Genomic DNA, 15,660 nt, shown 5'->3' on the forward strand with positions numbered 1-15,660 from the left:
GTAATGGGATGTCTTCTGCGTTAGTCATTTTCCTAAGTGTCGTACGAGCTTACAGAAAATTTTTATGCTTAATTCTTTCAGTATATATATCTGCACTGTTATTTTTTCCAGGATCTCAGAATTTGATTTCAGATTATTAATAATAGCTCATTGTTGCAACATGTAGTTTATAAAACTCCCTCTGAGTTATGTGGAATTATCCTCATTTTACAGGTGAGGTAACGAAAGGGCTGAAATGGCTTATTAGAGGCCACATAACTAATAAATAGAGACATGACTTGATACCCAGGACTACTGAATCTTGGTGCCTTTCACAAGTTATTCTTGTGATAAATAGTCTTCGGAAAAATTGTTAAGAATTAGTTAAGAAATATTTAATAGTTAAGAATAGTTAAGAAATAGTTAAGAAATAGTTAAGAAAAATAGTAAGAAAGAAGATAATTTTATTATAGAAATAGCAACTGTACAAGAAGAGGTTGAATTGGATTTTTTAATGTTTTAATGTTTACTTTCAGTATTTCTTAGTCCTAGTCTCTTGGAACATTTTGTTAGAAAATTTGTAACATTCATCAGCCAAAAAAATTAATCCATCTTACCCTATTATTGGTCAAGGAAGTACACAGATAATTTGATGCAGAGTTAGTATTTGCAGAGCTGTGGAAGGTGATTTCAGAAAAAAATATCCATTTTAATAGATGCAAATTGAGAAGCATTAAACCTATTTGAAGTCCTCTTTAAAAAATAATACAATAATGATACTTTAATGTGTGTTAGTATTTGATCCAAATGTTCTGTAACTCTTTCATTAGCATAATTAATAGATATTATTGGCATAAGGTATTTATTTTAGTATTTGAGACTAGTTCTGTTCTTAAGACTCACTGTTACCAAAGTCTGTTGCCTTTTAGCTACTATGACTAATTATATCTCAGAATATTAGTAACTAGTTTAATTGTTTTTTTGCTCTTTCCTTGAAATCACAATTTGTCTTCACATTCTGTGCTTATACCTGTAAATTTTTATCTTGATGCTTATAATAAATGACTTTTACATTTTAGGGGAAAATTTTTCGAGCACCTTTTTCTGTACTACCCCAGACATTTGTACCAGAATATGGAAACATTCCAAGGTAAGAAAGGTGTGAAATTAGCCTAGAATTAAGTGGTGAATTGCAAGGTTCAGAAATTAGTAGATATTTCACACTTGGGTCTTTAATTCATGGACTTTATAATTCCACTCTGAAATCTGTATTTGAATGAAAATCCCTGTAATGTAATGATACCCTTAGCACAGTGCCTGACAAATAACAGACTTTCAGTAAACGTTTATTGGATGAATGAATGAGTATATTTGGGAAGAATTGTGGGAGAAGAGTAATTATATGTTATTGAGATGCCCAAGCTTTTGTAAATAGTGATCACACAGTGTTATTCAGATTTGTTATGCGCACATTTCACATTCTAGTAAAAGGATTTCTAAACGCTCACGTATTGGGGAAATGACGACAAAACTCATGTTAATGAACCTGCTTAGATCCTCCGAGTCCTTTACCTAGGAGAGCTGTGTAATCTGTAGAGATAACGTTTATTTGGCATTTAGTTGTTTTCATTCTTTATAACCTCTTTTGGGGTTTTCTTGGCAAAGATACTGGAGTGTTTTGCCATTTCATTCACCCCCTTATTTTACAGATACGGAAACTGAGGCAAGCAGAGTTAAGTGACTTGCTCAGGGTTACATAGCTAGGAAATGTCTGAGGCCAGATTTGACCTCAGGAAGATGAGTCTTCCTGACTCCAGGCCCAGCACTCACTCTATCCACTGGGCCATCTAGCTGTCCCCTTTAACATTGATACTACATGTATTACCTACAGACTTCTATTGAGCATCGTTCTGTCTGCATTATTTTGTTCTACATATTGAATTATTTTTTTAAAAAATCATCTCTGTCTTCCGAAGAGTTGGACAAATGATGTTGGCAGAGAAATAAAGGTCCCACAGACAAGCAAATAAAGAAGTAAATTAAATGAGATATGAATAGAACCTATAAATAAAAATAAACTGATTTTTCAAAAATGGAACTTGTATTTCCTCACATCTATCCCATTTTCACACTTTCCTGTTTTGATTGAATACACAACCATTCTTCTCATTTTCTAGTTTTAGAGCCTCAGAGTCAATTCTCCACTATCTTCTCTTTGAAATTCCCTCCTCCCACATCCCTTTAGTCCAGTTAGTTGCCAGGTCTTGTTGATTCAAGTCTCGCTGTTTTATATCCATAATCTAAGCTGCTGCCAATTGATGTTCCTAAAACAGGGGTCTGACTTAAGAAGCTTCAGGAGCTTCCTATGGCCTCTGGGATAAAATACAAAATCCATTTAAAACTTTTCATGATCTGCCTCCCATCTACCTTTCCAGTCTGTTGGCTATTAGTCCTTTTGACGATACATACACTCAGTCTCCTGCCTCCATTCTTTTGCATTAACTATCTCTCAGGTGTATAATACATTCCTTCTTTACCTTTGCCTCTTATAAGCCCTCGCTTCTTCACTATTATATAAGACTTTTCCTGACCTATTTTTCCTCTACCCTAGTTATCATTTGTCTCTTAACACTACTTTATATATACTCATCTGTGTATATGCTGTATATGTTGAAATGGAGGAATTTTTTTTCCTTTTTATCTGTAGTATTAAGGATGCCTTGCTATATGGAAACTTAATGAATGTTGAATTAAATTGAATTAAAAAAGGTTGTTGCATTTTATGGGATGGTAATTACAGAAAGATTTGTTGGGGTATACATGTCTGTGTGTATAGAGGTTATATATATATATGTGTGTGTGTGTGTGTGTGTGTGTGTGTGTATACACACTTAGATAGTATGGCTCTTGGGTATATAGTAGGCTGTGAAAGTCATGGAATGAGAGCAACGGTCATACTAAAATTAGCACAAGAACAATGAGTAGATTATAGAAATGGGAAATGATTTATAATTCAGAAGTCATGTCAAGGATCTTCACAGCCTATTGATGTACCTTGACAAGTATATTCACTTAGTATGGTTTTTGTAAGATTAAATACATTAATGAGACCTGCCTTTTTCAGTTTTCTCGTTGATGCTTGCACATCTTTGGAACAACATCTTCATGTTAAGGGTCTTTTTAGGGTTTCTGGATCAGCTACCCATATAAAAGCACTGAAGGTAGGCATATTCCTTGACTATTTTTTCTTTCCACAGTTGTCTAATTAGGTTTTTGTTGTTACAGTTCTCAGATATGACATGAATGTGCAAAGGGTCTATTATTTTCTAGCATGTGGACTCCCTCTAACATCACATCCCATATGACTTTAAATAATTACTGTGGAGATGTCTGTGAGCACCTTGCACATAGGTAGTTATTGGGGGGAGGGTTTGAACCCAGGTCTAATGACTCCCAAGCTCAGCATTATGTCCTCTCATCTTTTCGGTATTAATGAATGGTAGAGTTACAGCTGACCAGCTATTATTCCCTTTGTGGAAAGCATTTCTAGCTTACATGAATCCAGTAGTTAAAGAAATTAAGTATTTTTGATTGTTTGCTAGAGCTTCTTGTGTGTTTTGTAATACATGACACCAGAAGCAAATAAATAAAAGAATTAAAGTTTACTAAGAAAAACTCTTTATCTTGAGATGTAAGCAGAGATTTTGATCAAAATGGAGATCTTAAATCAAAGAATACTGATGACTTGAAATTTATTTCAGAGGAAACTGAATCATGGTGAAAGCTGTCTGTCTTCTGCAGATCCACAGGATATCACAGATCTTATTAAGAAATTTTTTAGGGAGTTGCCAGAACCCATCTTTCCAGTTGATTTGCATGAAGCTTTTATCAAAGCTCAACAGTTGGAAACAGAGGAGAGGGATACTGCTACAATGTTGCTCTCTTGTCTTATGACTGACAATATAGTATATGTATTACGGTACTTCTTTAACTTTCTCCGGAATGTTTCTCTCAGGTAAGTAAAGATCAAGTACAAAAAATTTTAGCTATGGGGAACTTTTGGCTAGCCAGTTATAATTTTAAGCAACAGTACATTTATTTTGTTTTCAGCTATTTGGGATGGAAATATTTCTTAAAATTTATTTACATATTTCCTTATCTTCTCAAATGGAGTATATTGAATACAATTTCGTTTTTTCTTTATCATTTTGAATGTCATTATTTGTATACCGTAATACAGTGATCTCCAGGGGCCTGTTTCTGCAAGGCAGTTTACCCTAAAAGGTCTAACCTGTGATGCCATTTGATTTCATATTTCTGTTTTTTTATAATTTTTCTATTTCTTTCCTTGCTATCACCTGTCATTTCTCACTACAGTTTTTGTGCCTGCCTGTAACCACTCCTCTCACCCTTTCTGTTTGGCTACTTCTAATCAGTTATGAACTTTGAAACCAAATGCAATAACCAACTGTCTTACTATTATGTTTTAAATAAGTTAGTACTGATTGAGGATTTTGAGAAGCTTGGCTGTGAATAAAATATTAGTTTTGGATGCATGGATTTTATAAATTAATTTGACTGTTAGAAGCTTTTTTATTTCCTATTTCTTGGTTAAATTCCTGATAAGGTTTAGTATTTGCCTTATACATAGCCAATATTAAGTAAGAGTCCCTACAAATATGCCTGTTAGCTTCTTGAAATTGTTTCTTAGTTCAAATTTTGACTACGTTTAATGGTACCTACTTTTTTTTTTTTTAAAGAGTCAGTGAGAATAAGATGGATAGTTATAATCTTGCAGCAATGCTTGCTCCAAACCTTTTACATTCATGGAATGAGAAAGTGTCGAAGAATGCAAGGGAAGAAATTCGACTGGAGATTGCGGTGGTAAAGACCCTGATTGATCATGCAGCTGATATTGGTAAGAAAAGGTGAAATGTCTTCAGGGCAGAATGTTTATGGCTTGCCAGCTTCTCCCAACTAACCATTAAAACTCTGAGGCAGAAACAGTGAAAGAGTGCTGGACTAAGTTAGAGGCCTTGGGCTCACAGAGACCTCCAGCTCTTTTGCTTGCTCCATATGTGATCTTGACAGTCATTTAACCCTCGGGATTTCAGTTTTATCATCCGTAAAATGAAGGGGGTGAACCAAATGACTTCTGAAGGTTCCTTCAAGCTCAAGTATATGATTTAGGAACCTGTTCTCTGACAGAAGTTTAGTGTAGAATACCTTTATTTTTAAAACAACACAATAAAAACAACATTGTCAATGTTATCCTTTAGGGCGTGTGCCAGAGTTTATCATGGAAAAGATACCAGTCATGTTGGGTATTGATGGCCCCAGTTCTACTCCATCACTAGACGACTGCGAAGAAGGTGAATATGAGTCTTCTATTGAACATAAGGAAAAGAGAAGACAGGGTGTAGGTGGTGAGTATTATTACTATTTGACCTAAGCATGGAGGTTTATAAGCTTTTATTATTTAAGGTAACTACTCAACAGAAATTTTTTTTACTACCTTCTTTATGTTAAGGGCTGTGGGAGATATAAAGACGCATACCATATTATTACCTCTCTTGGTGTATACAGTCTAGTTGAAGAGATAAAACATAGACTCCTAGAATTACAGAATTTTTTAGGTAAGAGGGGGAGCCTCTTCCAGACTCTTTATTTTACTAATGGGGAGACTATGCTTCATGTAGGTTAAGTGACCTGCCCAAGTTGTAGTGTTTGCTAATGACAAAGAGTCAGAATGTAGGTCTATAGAGTTCCTCTTGCAAAGAGTTAAAAATAGCAATATTAGTAAATGTAAGATTGTTAAAATGCCCTCGGCTTGAAGAAGAATGAGTTGTTAGGGAGGGCTAATTGGAATTTTATTTGGATAATCAAAAATGCATAATATTTGGCCTGGATGAGGAAATTCAGGTGTGGAAGGGCGTGGTACATGTGGGAGACAGTAAGTAGACTAACTTTGTTTAAATGAAGACTTAAATGGAGAAAGGGAAGAAATCAGAAAAGAAGACTGAGGACGGTCACGGAGAATCGTTGAACGCTAACTCAGGCGATTAAGTTTTATCATGTAAGCAGTGGCCACCAAGTGGAAGATTTGGTCAGAGTATTGATGTCCTGGAAATGATATTTTGGATGAGTCTTTAACAGTACACAGCATTATTTTTAGGCCAGAAAGACTGGAAGGGAATTGAGGAAGGTTTTTGCAATAATCCAGGTGTGAATAGTCAAGGCCTGGCCTAAATTGGTAGCATTGTAAAAAGGAAGGAATAGATGAAAAAGGTGCAAAGAGTCAATAGGACTGCAGGCCATTGTAATACAATTTTTAATAAAGTCAAATATATTTTAGGACTCACATAACTTAAAGTTAGAAGGGACCCTAAAAATCATGTAGTTCAATTTCCTTTACAGGCAAACAGTTTTTTAGGATTTAGGGGGATGTTGACAAAATCTTTTGTTTTTTTGCATTCGGTAGATTATATTTTTGTAGATTAAACTCAGACAAGACCAAAATAAAGCAGATGTAGACCTCCAGAGAAATTCTAGCCACACAGATGCATGTCATTCCAAAGCAGCTTCTTTGTATTTTTAAAGATAGCAGAAGGATGATGTACATCAAAAGGCCAGAGCTAGAGGTCAAGCCTAAAAGCTAGATAATTTATGCGATTGGTGCCTGACACTTAATAAATGATTTTTGACCGCTGTACAGAAAGAGCAGATAAGCTACAGATATAAGCCTTGGGGTACACAGAAAGGAAAGTAGTGTCATCAAGTGGACTGGATCATTTTGTGTCTGCCTCCTTTCCATGGGATTCCCTTATACCTTTCGCTAGGTAGAACAAGAGGAACTCTCCATTGTTTTCAGGACCAGACTCTTAAGATTGCTTTTACGTATGAATTATATGTTTCTATGTAAATTTATTTTCTCCTGTCATCAGCTTCACTGCAATGGTCTGTGGTCCTATTGCGTAGTTTTTTAAATTATCTTTTGTGTCTGGGTTTTTTTTTTTTCTTCAAAGTTGCTCCTGGGGCTGAGAAAAGGCGGAGTGACAGATACATCCTGCTTGGGTTACTGGGAGGAAAGAGGAAGAGTGCCAGGTCTTTTTAGTTTTTTGTGCCCCATCTGTGCTCTATGTCAAATACTTACATATTTACACGCAGTCATCGTGCCAGTTCAAACTTTCTTTCCTGTTAGTTTCTATCCCAGTACATCCTGAATGTTCATCATTCTAGCTTGAACAGTCACTTTCATAGATCTTCCCTTCAGTTTCCTCCTGAAGGTTTGAGGAAGAAGCTTAAATCCTCTACATTCTAAGTTTCATGCCAGGTCTGTTCACACATATTATGTTGGGGTGAAGGCCCTTTGAAGGGCAGGGTAGTTTGTATCAACTGTCATCAAGACCAAGTTTCCCTTCATATAGTTCACCTAGCCTAACAGTGCCACCTCTCTAAGATGTTGTTTCAGCAGAGGCTGCCCTTTTATATTTTGTTCCAGTTGAGTATTTTTAGTTATCTTGTTAATTAGATCAGAAGCTTTGAAATATTGTTTTCAAGAGACTGACATTCTTCCTCCTATTCCTAGCTAACTGGTTAACTTCAAACATCCCAGAACCGAATCTCTGTAGTAACATTTAGGTTATCCAACGTTTAGGTTATCTAGTATGTGTCCCTGCTCTACTTATTAGCTACATAATATTCATATTTTAAATAAAACCCTGAATCAGCGAGTTAATATTGGCAAAAAGTATGACACAAATCTTGCTCTTTCGGTGGTTAAGTGGATTGTATTGTTTCTCTCTAGATAGTATTGATAATAAGATATAAATGCTGCCTTGGTTATCTATTATTAGCATGTCAGTATTGGTACTGGAAAGACAGCAGTGCCTGGAACTGTGTGCCTGGCAGATAATGCTTGTCAAGAAGAAATGGTGAAACTGCTTAACCTAGGGATGGAGGTTTTAGAAGTATGAAAATGGCTTTAGTGTGTAGGTTTGATTATTGTGTTCAATTTGACCTAGAGTATAGGTTTGATTATTGTATTAAATTTGACACTGTGAATATAGGACTTTTAGAGCTGGAAGACATCTTGGAGAAATATAGAGATAATTTGGTTTGCCCCCCTTTTTAATATGCAAGGAAACTGAGACCCAAGGTCACAAAGATAGCAAAAGTAGCATACCCAGACTTGAATCTGGGTCTTCTCAATGTAAATAGCTTTATTTTACATTGCCACCTGCTTGTATGCAATTTATATTTGAGCTGTCTATACACTGTTAAAATAGTCTTTGTGCTTTAAACCATCAGTTTGTATATGTGTATATTGAAGAAGGACATTATACTGAACAGTTTCTTGAAGCTACCAGGTTTCCCCCCGAAGCCCAGATTGTGAAACTATGCTCTTTAAAGCCACTGAAGTAAAGTATTAAGACTGAACTCAAATAGGGGTTATGAATAATAAACACCCCCTTCCCCTCATATTTCTTGCATGATGGTAGCAGAAAATTACTTAATGGTAGAAATGGTTGGGAGGAGAGCCTTGTGTTTGGTTACTATAGTCTTGTCTGTTTCGTTTTAGATAAGTTGTGTTTGGTAAAAATATTGTTCTACATCTTCCTTGGAGTTGACTTTTGTTTTTTTTTTTTTACCATGTTCTGCAATCTTTTAGCAATAAGATGTTTCATGTCGTTAGGCTAGCTTCTTGGTAAGAAATGCTGCAATACTCTGGAATGATTCCATTTTGTAGTCCTAAAGGCTTTATGGGTGCCTGTTACATCAGCTTGTCTCTACTCTGGTTTAAGCAGAATGAGGATTCTTTTTACTCGTGCTTGTTAGAGTGGAATTTGTCCCGCATCATCAGAATGGCTGTTTCTTTAGCATTGTACAATTGTTTAAGGGGTGAATTATTTGGAAATGAATTCAGAAAAATTTACAATTACTTTTCATCATCAATATGTACTAATTATTTTAAACAAATTTTAAAATATGTTACTTAACTCACATCGGGTTGTGAGGTAAACATTTGAAAACTTTAAAATGCTACATAAATGTGAATTAGTGATATTCGACATAAGGCCCGTATAATACATTGTTTCACTTTCAAACTCCAAAATTACTTTTCAGAAAATTCACAACTTAGTCACCAATTTCATTACTCATTAAAACCTTTTGCTTTTTAATTAGCATTTTCCCAGAGGTAAGAATACCTTCCAATTTTTTTCTGCTGAGAAACATTTAGAAGTATAGTGTTGACTGTATTTGAATTGAAATATCCTCTCGAGAGATGCGAACTACTTAATTAAAATTATCTTTTGAAAGGTGCAAAATTTCTTTGTATTTCATTATTACTGGGCATCAATTCCACCTGTGACTATTTTTCTTATAATGACCTAATGAAAATGTATCTGCTGGTACAATTTTTTTTTAGCACATCATAAATATTAAATGTGTATTAACAGAGCAAGACATGATTGCTTCTGTGTCTTGCATTTCAGATTTTGTTAGTGGAGTACCGAATAAGCTTAAATGTAACAGAACACCCTCCACTACACCTCAGCAAGACAAAGCTGGTAAGTATCATACATGACTGTACTAGATGGAAGCTTTTGCAGTCTGTCTTTAACTTTGTTCTCTGACAAGATTTATTTGTGTTTAGTCAAAATTTGGCTTTTTAACAGTAAGGAAAAAATGTCAACATAATGCCAAATAAAGTAGAACTTTTGAGTGGGGATGCTGCATAGTGGAGTTTTTTAACCTTTTTTGTTTCATGGACCCTGTTGGCCATCTGATGAAATCTATCTATATCTACATATATAGATACATTGTACTCCTTGAAATATTTTTTAAGTATGTAAAATTAAATAAATGGTATTACAGAGGAAACCAGCAATATTGAAATAAAGATGTAATTTTTTTCCCATCTAAGTTCATGAACCCCTGAAACGTATCCAAGAATTTCTTGTGAGCATGGATTCCAGGTTGAGCCCCTCATATAGGGGGTTCCCTAGTGATATTGGTCATATTGTACTAGAAATTCTGAGATTAGAAAATTAAGCATTTTGTTCATAGGCTAATCTGCTGAAATGATTTTCTGTCTCTTTATAACTAAGTACTGCTAAACATGTAACAAAACTCAAGTGGGTTATTAACTTTTTTTTATTAATAGGTTATTCTATACCAGGGAGTTGAGTCAGTTTATATTTCAATTCTTGTGTAATTTTGTGTGAAATTGTTCATTATAATAGTTTGTCCATATTTTGTTATAAGTTCAAGTTCAAACTAATTTTTCAATGAATTTTTGGTTCAAATCTCTGAGTGCAAGCTCTCTTATGACTGCCTTACTCCACTAGTTGGTTGGTTTTTAGGTTACTGTTTGCTAGCACTAAGATTCTTGCAGTTATTTGTAACTTTCTTTACTTTCATCTGAACTACTGCATAGCCTGAATTTACTTTGTAATGTTTCTTTGACCTTTAGTCTTTATCTGCTTAAAAGGTGAATATATTTTTTTTTCCAGCGAGCTTTAAATAATAGGATTTTTAGATTCTCTGTTAAAGTATAAAACATTTTTGTTAAATAATTTTCCTGATCCCACTCCACTGTCAATCCAGTATGTATTTGTGTGTATATATTATTTTCCCACAGTAGAATGTGAGTTCTTGAGGACAAGGGACTAATCATTTCAGTTGTGTCTGACTTTTCTCTGACTCCATTTGGAGTTTTCTTGGCAGAGATACTGGAGTGGTTTGCCATTTCCTTCTCCAACTCCTTTTACGGATGAGGAACTGAGATCAACAAAGTTAAGTCACTGAATAAGGTGTGTGTGAAGTCTAGATTTGATCTCGTGAAGTTGAGTCTTCCTGATCTCAAGCTCAATGCAATATCCACTGTGCCATCTAGCTTCTATATGGTAGTCACTTCATATTTATTAAATTGAATTGAATTTTCCTAACAATTAGTGCTCTCCAAAAATAGAATGGATTGTTTTAGGAAGTAGTGAATTTCTTCCCTTCCCTTCCCCCGCAACTAGAGGGCTTTAATGTCTGGGTTACCACCTTTCAAGGATGTTATAGAGGACATTTCTTGTTCAGATACAGATAAGATGAGATGATTAGATGGCTCCTGAGGTCTTTTCCAACTGGGACTCTAGGAAAAGTAAAATTTTATTGAAAACTCACATTTTAGTATTCTGTGATGATGCTTTACTTTTTCTTTCTTTGAGTACTGGAAGCTAGGAGTGAAGTTGAAGGCATTAGGAGTAAATGCTTTGTGATTGGGTCCCTAGTGTTATGTTCAACTTTGCACTTCTCTCAAGCTCTGTAGTTTCCAACCCAGATGTCAGGAGATCTCAAACTCCTGCTCATGGAGAATGTGCCCTGATTAACCTTTATAAATTTTTTTCTGACTGGATTTATGAGTTGGGAACTTGTTTTTAAGACCTTTTTTTCAAATGGACAACAAGAGCAAGAGTTTACAATATTCCTGGACCCCAAATTTTCCTGGAAACCATATGGTAGAGTAGAGAAACACACTGAATGTCAAGACTTCTGGATTGTAGTTCCAGCTCAGCTACTTACAGTAGTGCGCATGATCCTGGGTGAGTGATTCAGCTCCTCTGGATGTCAGTTTCTGCACTTATGAAATAAGGAGACTGAACCATGAGCTCTAGAGATGCCTTCTTGCTATAAAGATCTACAGTTTTACTCACACAGAGACATACTAATGATGGTGGGTGTTAAGCATCATAATATCTTCTAGAAGTCTCATTCTGCTTAAAATAGACACATCTGATGAATTATTGCCTTGCTGACATTTTCATCTTTCAGATGGTAGAGTGAACTGGCAGGGAAACTGGAGGTTAGGATTTAATTCTTGCCAATAGAAATATAGTATAATGAATAGAGAGCTAATCTTGGAAATTGGGTTTATGTCCCATCTCTGACATATACTGGCTATGTGACCATGGGCATATCATTTAATCTGTCACGGTTGGAAGTCAGTAATAGCAAACTCAAATAGGAATAGGGGGTTACTAATCTATTCTAAGGATTCCTGTGTTGCATGTTGACGTAATTTTAAAATGTAATGCTTTCTATTTTTATTATATTTTTATTTACTGTATTAAATATTTCCCAATTACATTTTTATCTAGTTCTGGCTACAGGGGGCCACACATTTGATATCTGTGCTCTAAGCCACTCTTTAAGTTGCAGAGAACGTGCTGGCTTGTATTAATAGGGATAATTACCTCACCAGAGAGTTCCCTATACAAATGAAATCACAGTTATAGCCCCTAACCCTCACAAGGAAAAACTGGTGAGTAGTATTGAAGTGACCAAAAAAACTGAGAAAATTAATTGTGACTACATCATCTTAGAACGTACAAGGGATAGAAGGTGGAGCTGTGATTTCAGTGACTGCACCTGTGATTTTAATGGTATTGGGGACTTTCAGGTGAGCAAACTCCCTCTACCAATGTATGGTTATAGAGAACTGCCCAGAGCACTGAGAAGTAGAAGACTTGCTCAGGGTCACATAGCCATTCTGTAGTAGTCCACCATTACACAACCACTGTATAGCAAGGGAAAGAACCCTGGCCATAGTAATTTATCCTGAAATTGAGTAAACTAATTTTAGTAAGTCAGTTGTTGATTTTAGGTCAACTGTTCTTTAAATTAACTATTGATTTTAAATTCAACAAAAAAAGAGGTTTTTTTTTTACCTATCTGGGTTTATATCCATTGCCATCAAAGGGGCCCCTGTAATTGCCTTATGACCAATTGTCAGTCTCCCTTACCATTTTTTTGCCTCTTTCCAGTCTTCTTACACCTTATATCCCACCGTGTATTCTTCAGTTCAATGACACTATCTTCCCAAAGACAGAAATTTGAAAGTCTCTACCTTCAGGGCACTTAAAATTTACCTAGGAAGATAAGCAAGTAAACAAATAAATATGAGATAACTTGGTGAGGGAGAGAAAACACTACCAGGAGGAATAGAGATTTTTAAGGACAGAGATAAAGAAGGGAGTACATTGCAGTCAAAGGCATGGAGGCAGGAAGTGGGTTATCAAATTCAGAGGACAGCAGGTACGACAGTGTGGAATAGACTACATGAAAGAGAATATTAGGAACTATCTATAAAAGTAGTCTGTATCTAGACTGTGAAAAGCTTTAAAAACCAAGCTGAGAAATTTTATGTTTTTTTATCTAAAGGTACCACGGCTTCTTAAGGAGGTGACCTGATAAACATATTGTTACAGGAAGAATATTTTGGAGGCTATGTGGAGGATGAATTGGAGGGGGGAAACTTAAGCTAGGAGTTTAATTAGGCTGTTATTATAGTTCAAGCAAGAGTGAGGAAGGTCTGAACTAGGGTGGTATGTATGTGAGTAGAGAGGAGAAGGGCCCAGAGACTTGGAGAATATATGTGGTTAGGAGTGGGACAGGGGTGATGATTCAGCAAAGGAAACTGAAAATGATACTGAGACAGGTAAGAAGAGAACCTGGAGAGTGAATTGAAATCAAAGGAATAGAAAAACACTGGAAGATCCAAGTGGTTATTAGCATAATGTTTAATTAGCTGAGGGTAATTATCATGAATTGGGGAAACAGAAGGAATGTGATATTCTCCCCTGGGGATATCAAGTCAGAGTTTATATATAGGAACTGTTTTGTATGTTATTAACAGAAGTTAAAATCGAATTAAACATTTTCTTGATCCTCCTAAAGTATAACATTAATAAAAATAGTGTTTTATGTAAAAGGAAAATGAAGGAAGGTTATTAAGCTAAAATTTAAAAAAAAATTTTGGAATTCAAAAGTCTCTTAAAAAACAATATTATTGATGTTTTGTGCTTTAAAACAAATCAGTTAATATATGTTATGCTACTTTTGTAGTTCAGTTTGAAGCAAGTCCTGGTGCATCTTCCCAGAGTTCAGTCTCCCCCATAGCCATCAGTGGAAGTCGTTGGTTCAGTCCAGGTGTTCAGAGGCGAAGTACAAGGATTGCAAGCGAAAAAGTGTGCAGGTGAGTTGCTTCAGTCACTGATAACTAATGAAACTTAGTTTAAATGATTTGGATAGTTTGCTTTGTTATTTATTGTTTCTGCAAACTGATACAATTTTAATAATAAAACATTTTTGAAAATTTCCCTGTCAGTATACTCTTATTAGTCAAGAACATTTTCCTTTTTTCCCTCTATCAAAGAAAGATTCTCAATCTAAAAACCACTTCTGCTTGATTAAAATCTTGTCTCTTTTGCCCTACAGTATATCATCTTAATGTTTTACTTGTGATTTGAAAATCTATTTGATCCAAGTTCAAAGGACTATAATAGTTCTTGTCAGAAGCATGACAATTAGGTACACAAATAAAGTTTTCATATTCCCACTACTTATAAAATCTTAGATCTAGAATAGACTTAGAAATCATCTGATATAAATCCTAATGTTATAAATGTTGAGGAAACTGTCATCAAGTTGTGATTTGCCAAAGGTCCCACATAGCTAGTTAGGACTCCTCCATCAAGAGTGTCTGATATTTTTATTCTTTTAGGAGATGAGCACTAAAACTTATTGTGGATTTTTATGTTAAGTTTTGCCTCGCAGAAAAAATATTGTTGGCAACATATACAGCTTAAATTGTCGTTATCAAAAATTGCATTTTTTTTCTTCCCTCTTATGAAAAAATTCCTAGGGTGGAGTCAGGGAAGGCAGATTGCTTCTCGCCTAAGAGAAGTCCTAAAGAAAAGGTCCGAAGATCCCTTCCTCTCAAGTTTAGTGTGAAGAAAAGTAGCAGAGATGTAGTAAGTATCTTTCATTCCTTCACTGTATTTTCATTCATCATTTCAGACTTGTAATTTTAATAATTTATCAAAAAATACCAAATCAGCCACAAGTTTTACTAAGTGCTGCTAAAAAGTCCATATTTTTGGTAATCCACAAGTAATATTTGCTCTGAGTAGTTTATTTCTAACTGTCATATTTTATATGTACCAAACTTTGACAACTATGAAGAACTTACACTTTGATTTGTATTTTTTGTTTTTCATTTTCCAATATACCTCGAACCTTCTTTCTTGGGAATTGTCCCGAATAACAGAAAAAGAAAGAAAATAATTCGGCAAAACAAACCTGCTCCTCAGTCCGGTCTGACGTTGTCCCATGTGTATCGTCCTCCGTATCTGAAAATGAGGGAGGGAGGTGCATCCTCATGTCTCTTCCTTGATCATTATCATTTCCCTGCATTCCGTTTTCCTTGCCTTGTTTTTTTGTTTTTATACATTTACATTTTTTGTCATTATGTGCACTGTATTCTTTGTTCTGACTGCTTCATTTTGCATCATTTCATAGAAGAGCACGTATTTCTCTGTCTCTTCAATTAGTCAATTCTTATGGTACAGCAATATTCCGTTATATTCATGTATCACTGTTTGCTTCTCTACTTCCCACGGATGGGGTATCTATCTACTTTGCTTCCAGTTCTTTGCTGTTACCGAAAGTGCTGTTATCAATACATGGCTATAAATGGGACCTTTTTTGTCTCTGACCTGCTTGGTGTATACGTCTGCCAGTGAGATCTTGTTTCCAAAATGATTGGACTAACTGAGCTTTAGGAGCAGTGTAGCGGTGTGCCTGTTTTTTTAATTTCAAATGTTCTTTTTTTATTATGAACTTAAA

The 15,660-nt window shown here is 35.2% G+C and overlaps 1 protein-coding gene across 14 annotated transcripts in view; it reads left to right on the forward strand.

The window, feature by feature from the left end:
• Positions 1-15,660, forward strand: part of LOC140513770 (TP53-binding protein 1-like) — a 130,722-nt gene that overhangs the window by 20,249 nt on the left and 94,813 nt on the right. For 12 of the 14 annotated variants that reach the window (XR_011970328.1, XR_011970327.1, XR_011970329.1 and 9 more), the window contains 8 exons: positions 1,059-1,129; positions 3,104-3,200; positions 3,741-3,994; positions 4,740-4,897; positions 5,259-5,405; positions 9,477-9,551; positions 13,879-14,008; positions 14,678-14,786. Coding sequence is in view for 9 of the 14 variants with exons in the window: in XM_072623732.1 (XP_072479833.1) it covers positions 1,059-1,129; positions 3,104-3,200; positions 3,741-3,994; positions 4,740-4,897; positions 5,259-5,405; positions 9,477-9,551; positions 13,879-14,008; positions 14,678-14,786 (1,041 nt within the window). In the remaining 5 variants the exon portion in view is untranslated. Of the gene's footprint in view, positions 1-1,058; positions 3,201-3,740; positions 3,995-4,739; positions 4,898-5,258; positions 5,406-9,476; positions 9,552-13,878; positions 14,009-14,677; positions 14,787-15,660 lie in introns of all 14 variants that reach the window. The other 2 variants (XM_072623738.1, XM_072623737.1) reach the window with 1 other exon arrangement.

The sequence above is a fragment of the Notamacropus eugenii genome, chromosome 7, assembly GCF_028372415.1.
Source record: "Notamacropus eugenii isolate mMacEug1 chromosome 7, mMacEug1.pri_v2, whole genome shotgun sequence".
Taxonomy (NCBI): domain Eukaryota; kingdom Metazoa; phylum Chordata; class Mammalia; order Diprotodontia; family Macropodidae; genus Notamacropus; species Notamacropus eugenii.